The sequence below is a fragment of the Lactuca serriola genome, chromosome 8, assembly GCF_051521515.1.
Source record: "Lactuca serriola cultivar US96UC23 chromosome 8, Lser_US96UC23_V15, whole genome shotgun sequence".
NCBI classification, from domain to species: domain Eukaryota; kingdom Viridiplantae; phylum Streptophyta; class Magnoliopsida; order Asterales; family Asteraceae; genus Lactuca; species Lactuca serriola.
Genome location: NC_136415.1, coordinates 66337849 through 66339956, shown reverse-complemented (window position 1 = coordinate 66339956; position 2108 = coordinate 66337849). Strand labels below are relative to the sequence as shown.

At 37.5% G+C, this 2108-nt stretch overlaps 1 protein-coding gene across 1 annotated transcript; it reads right to left on the bottom strand.

Moving 5' to 3' along the window:
* Positions 1–1235: 1235 nt before the first annotated feature.
* On the bottom strand, positions 1236–1859 carry LOC145066971 (uncharacterized). Its single transcript, XM_079014205.1, has one exon. The coding sequence runs from the start codon at positions 1857–1859 to the stop codon at positions 1236–1238; it is 624 nt and encodes a 207-aa protein (XP_078870331.1).
* Between the last annotated feature and the right edge of the window lie 249 nt (positions 1860–2108).

Genomic DNA, 2108 nt, shown 5'->3' with positions numbered 1-2108 from the left:
GTCGGTAATCATGTGGTTTGTTATCGTGACCATGTTTAGCATTCCATTGTGATTCCATTATGTGTTTACTTTCTAATTTTGGTATTAAAACCATTTGCTTTGTGTTTATGATTAGATGAAACCTTGATTATTAGATTAATTGCTATATTTGATTGTTTTATTCATGTTTAACTTATCTTGTTAAGATTGTTAAAAGATCCTCATGTGTTAATGACAATTATTTTTTGTTAATTATTAAGTATATCGAGTTGTATGAACATCTGCTTGATTGCTTGCCTCTTATGATTTTGATGACCATCAAGATTATATGCCTAGGAATAGTGAACATGAAACTAGGGTTAACTTGAAAATAAGTAAATTAATGTGTAAGTATATGTGACGACCAATCACATATAAGTTGATTGAATTGACAAATTTAATTAACTATTACTACAAGTCTTGCTTGATACGATCTGAACACTAGGAAACATATTAGTTTAATCAATTGATCACTGCTTGAATTGACTTGTTTGCTAAAGGATTCGTAATAGTGAACATGAGCCTAATCATTTTAGAAATCGGTGAACACGAATAAATAAATCTAAGTGTGCAAGTATCTATGATTTTAAGGTGTAATTTGTCTAAACCAAAGTACCTAAAGAGATTTGTCTTCCTGTCAATTTATCGAGATTTGCTATTTAGTTATTCGTTTGTGATTTAATAAAACATTTCTTTATTCCTTTCGTGTGTTTTGTAACCTATAATCAAATATTTTAAAATAATTCACTACCATTGCCCTTGTGTTGGACACCCTTGTTTATCAAAGTTATACTATACTCGATCGGGTTCACTGCCTGTAAGGTGTGGTTTATATGCGATAAATTAGGAATTATAAATAAAAAACTAGTGCATTAAATATTCACATCAATCATCAATGAAAACAATAACTAATTGATCGAGCATCGGACTGCACACTCGATTCATCAAGTCCATAAATTACACAGGGGCATTGGTAAGCCCAAACAGCATCACTATGAACTCGTAATGACCATAATGAGTCTAAAACACGTTCTTCTCCATGTCCTCCTCTCTAACCCTCACTTGATGATACCCTGACCTCAAATCGATCTTGGGAAACCAAGATGCATCCTACAACTGATCAAAGAGGTCATAAATTCGCAGAAGGGGATAACGGTTCTTCATCATCAACTTGTTCAACTTCCGATAATCAATGCACATCCGGTGCGATCCATCTGTCATCTTGACGAACAAAATCGGTGATCCACACTCGATCTGATGAACTGGTTTCCCAAAAACTCCTGAAGATGAGAGGACAACTCCTGTATCTCAGGCAGTGCCAATCGGTATGGTGCTTTGGCAATCGGAGCCGCACCTGGAACTAATTCAATCCAAAACTCAACCCACCTCTTGGGAGGAAAACCGAGTAACTCGTATGGAAACACATCAACAAAATCTCTAAAAACTAACACATCTAAAACAGAATCCTGCTTCCCAACCCGAGTATCAACCACATAGGCAAGATAACCCATACAAACATGTTGAATATACTGTTGAACCCTGGCAGCAGAACAAAAGGCTGACCCAATCCTGGTACCCTCTCCATGCATAACCAATTCTCCCCCACTATGGGTTCGAACCACCACCTGATGGCCCTCGTAGTATATCATAGCACCAAGCCTGCTCAGCCAATCTATCCCCACTATCACACACACATCCCCCATGGGGATAGGAATCAAATCAATCGGATAAAGCACCCCAAAAATCTCTAGAACACAACCTTGATAAACCTTGGATGCAAAAATCCCGTGCTCCTTAGCGATAGAAACCCACAATGGACACTCTAACTCCCTAAGAGGCATATTAAATCCCCTACTAAAAGTCTAAGATACAAAAGACCGACTCGCACCAGATTCAAAAAGCACAAAATCAAGCAAAGAGTTCACTAAGAAGGTACCTAATAGAATCATAAACATAATCATAACATAAAATACTCGACAGAATATAAATAGAAACATAATAGTAAAGACATTTGGCGTCGCCCTAACCTCCTTTGAAGTGAGCTGGAAAGCACGACCTCAAGCCCTCGGGGGCTCCTCCCTACCCTGTCG

What these genes read in the sequence shown, in the direction of transcription:
- LOC145066971 (XM_079014205.1), bottom strand. Translation starts at nt 1,859, where the DNA reads ATGCCTCTTAGGGAGTTAGAGTGTCCATTGTGGGTTTCTATCGCTAAG.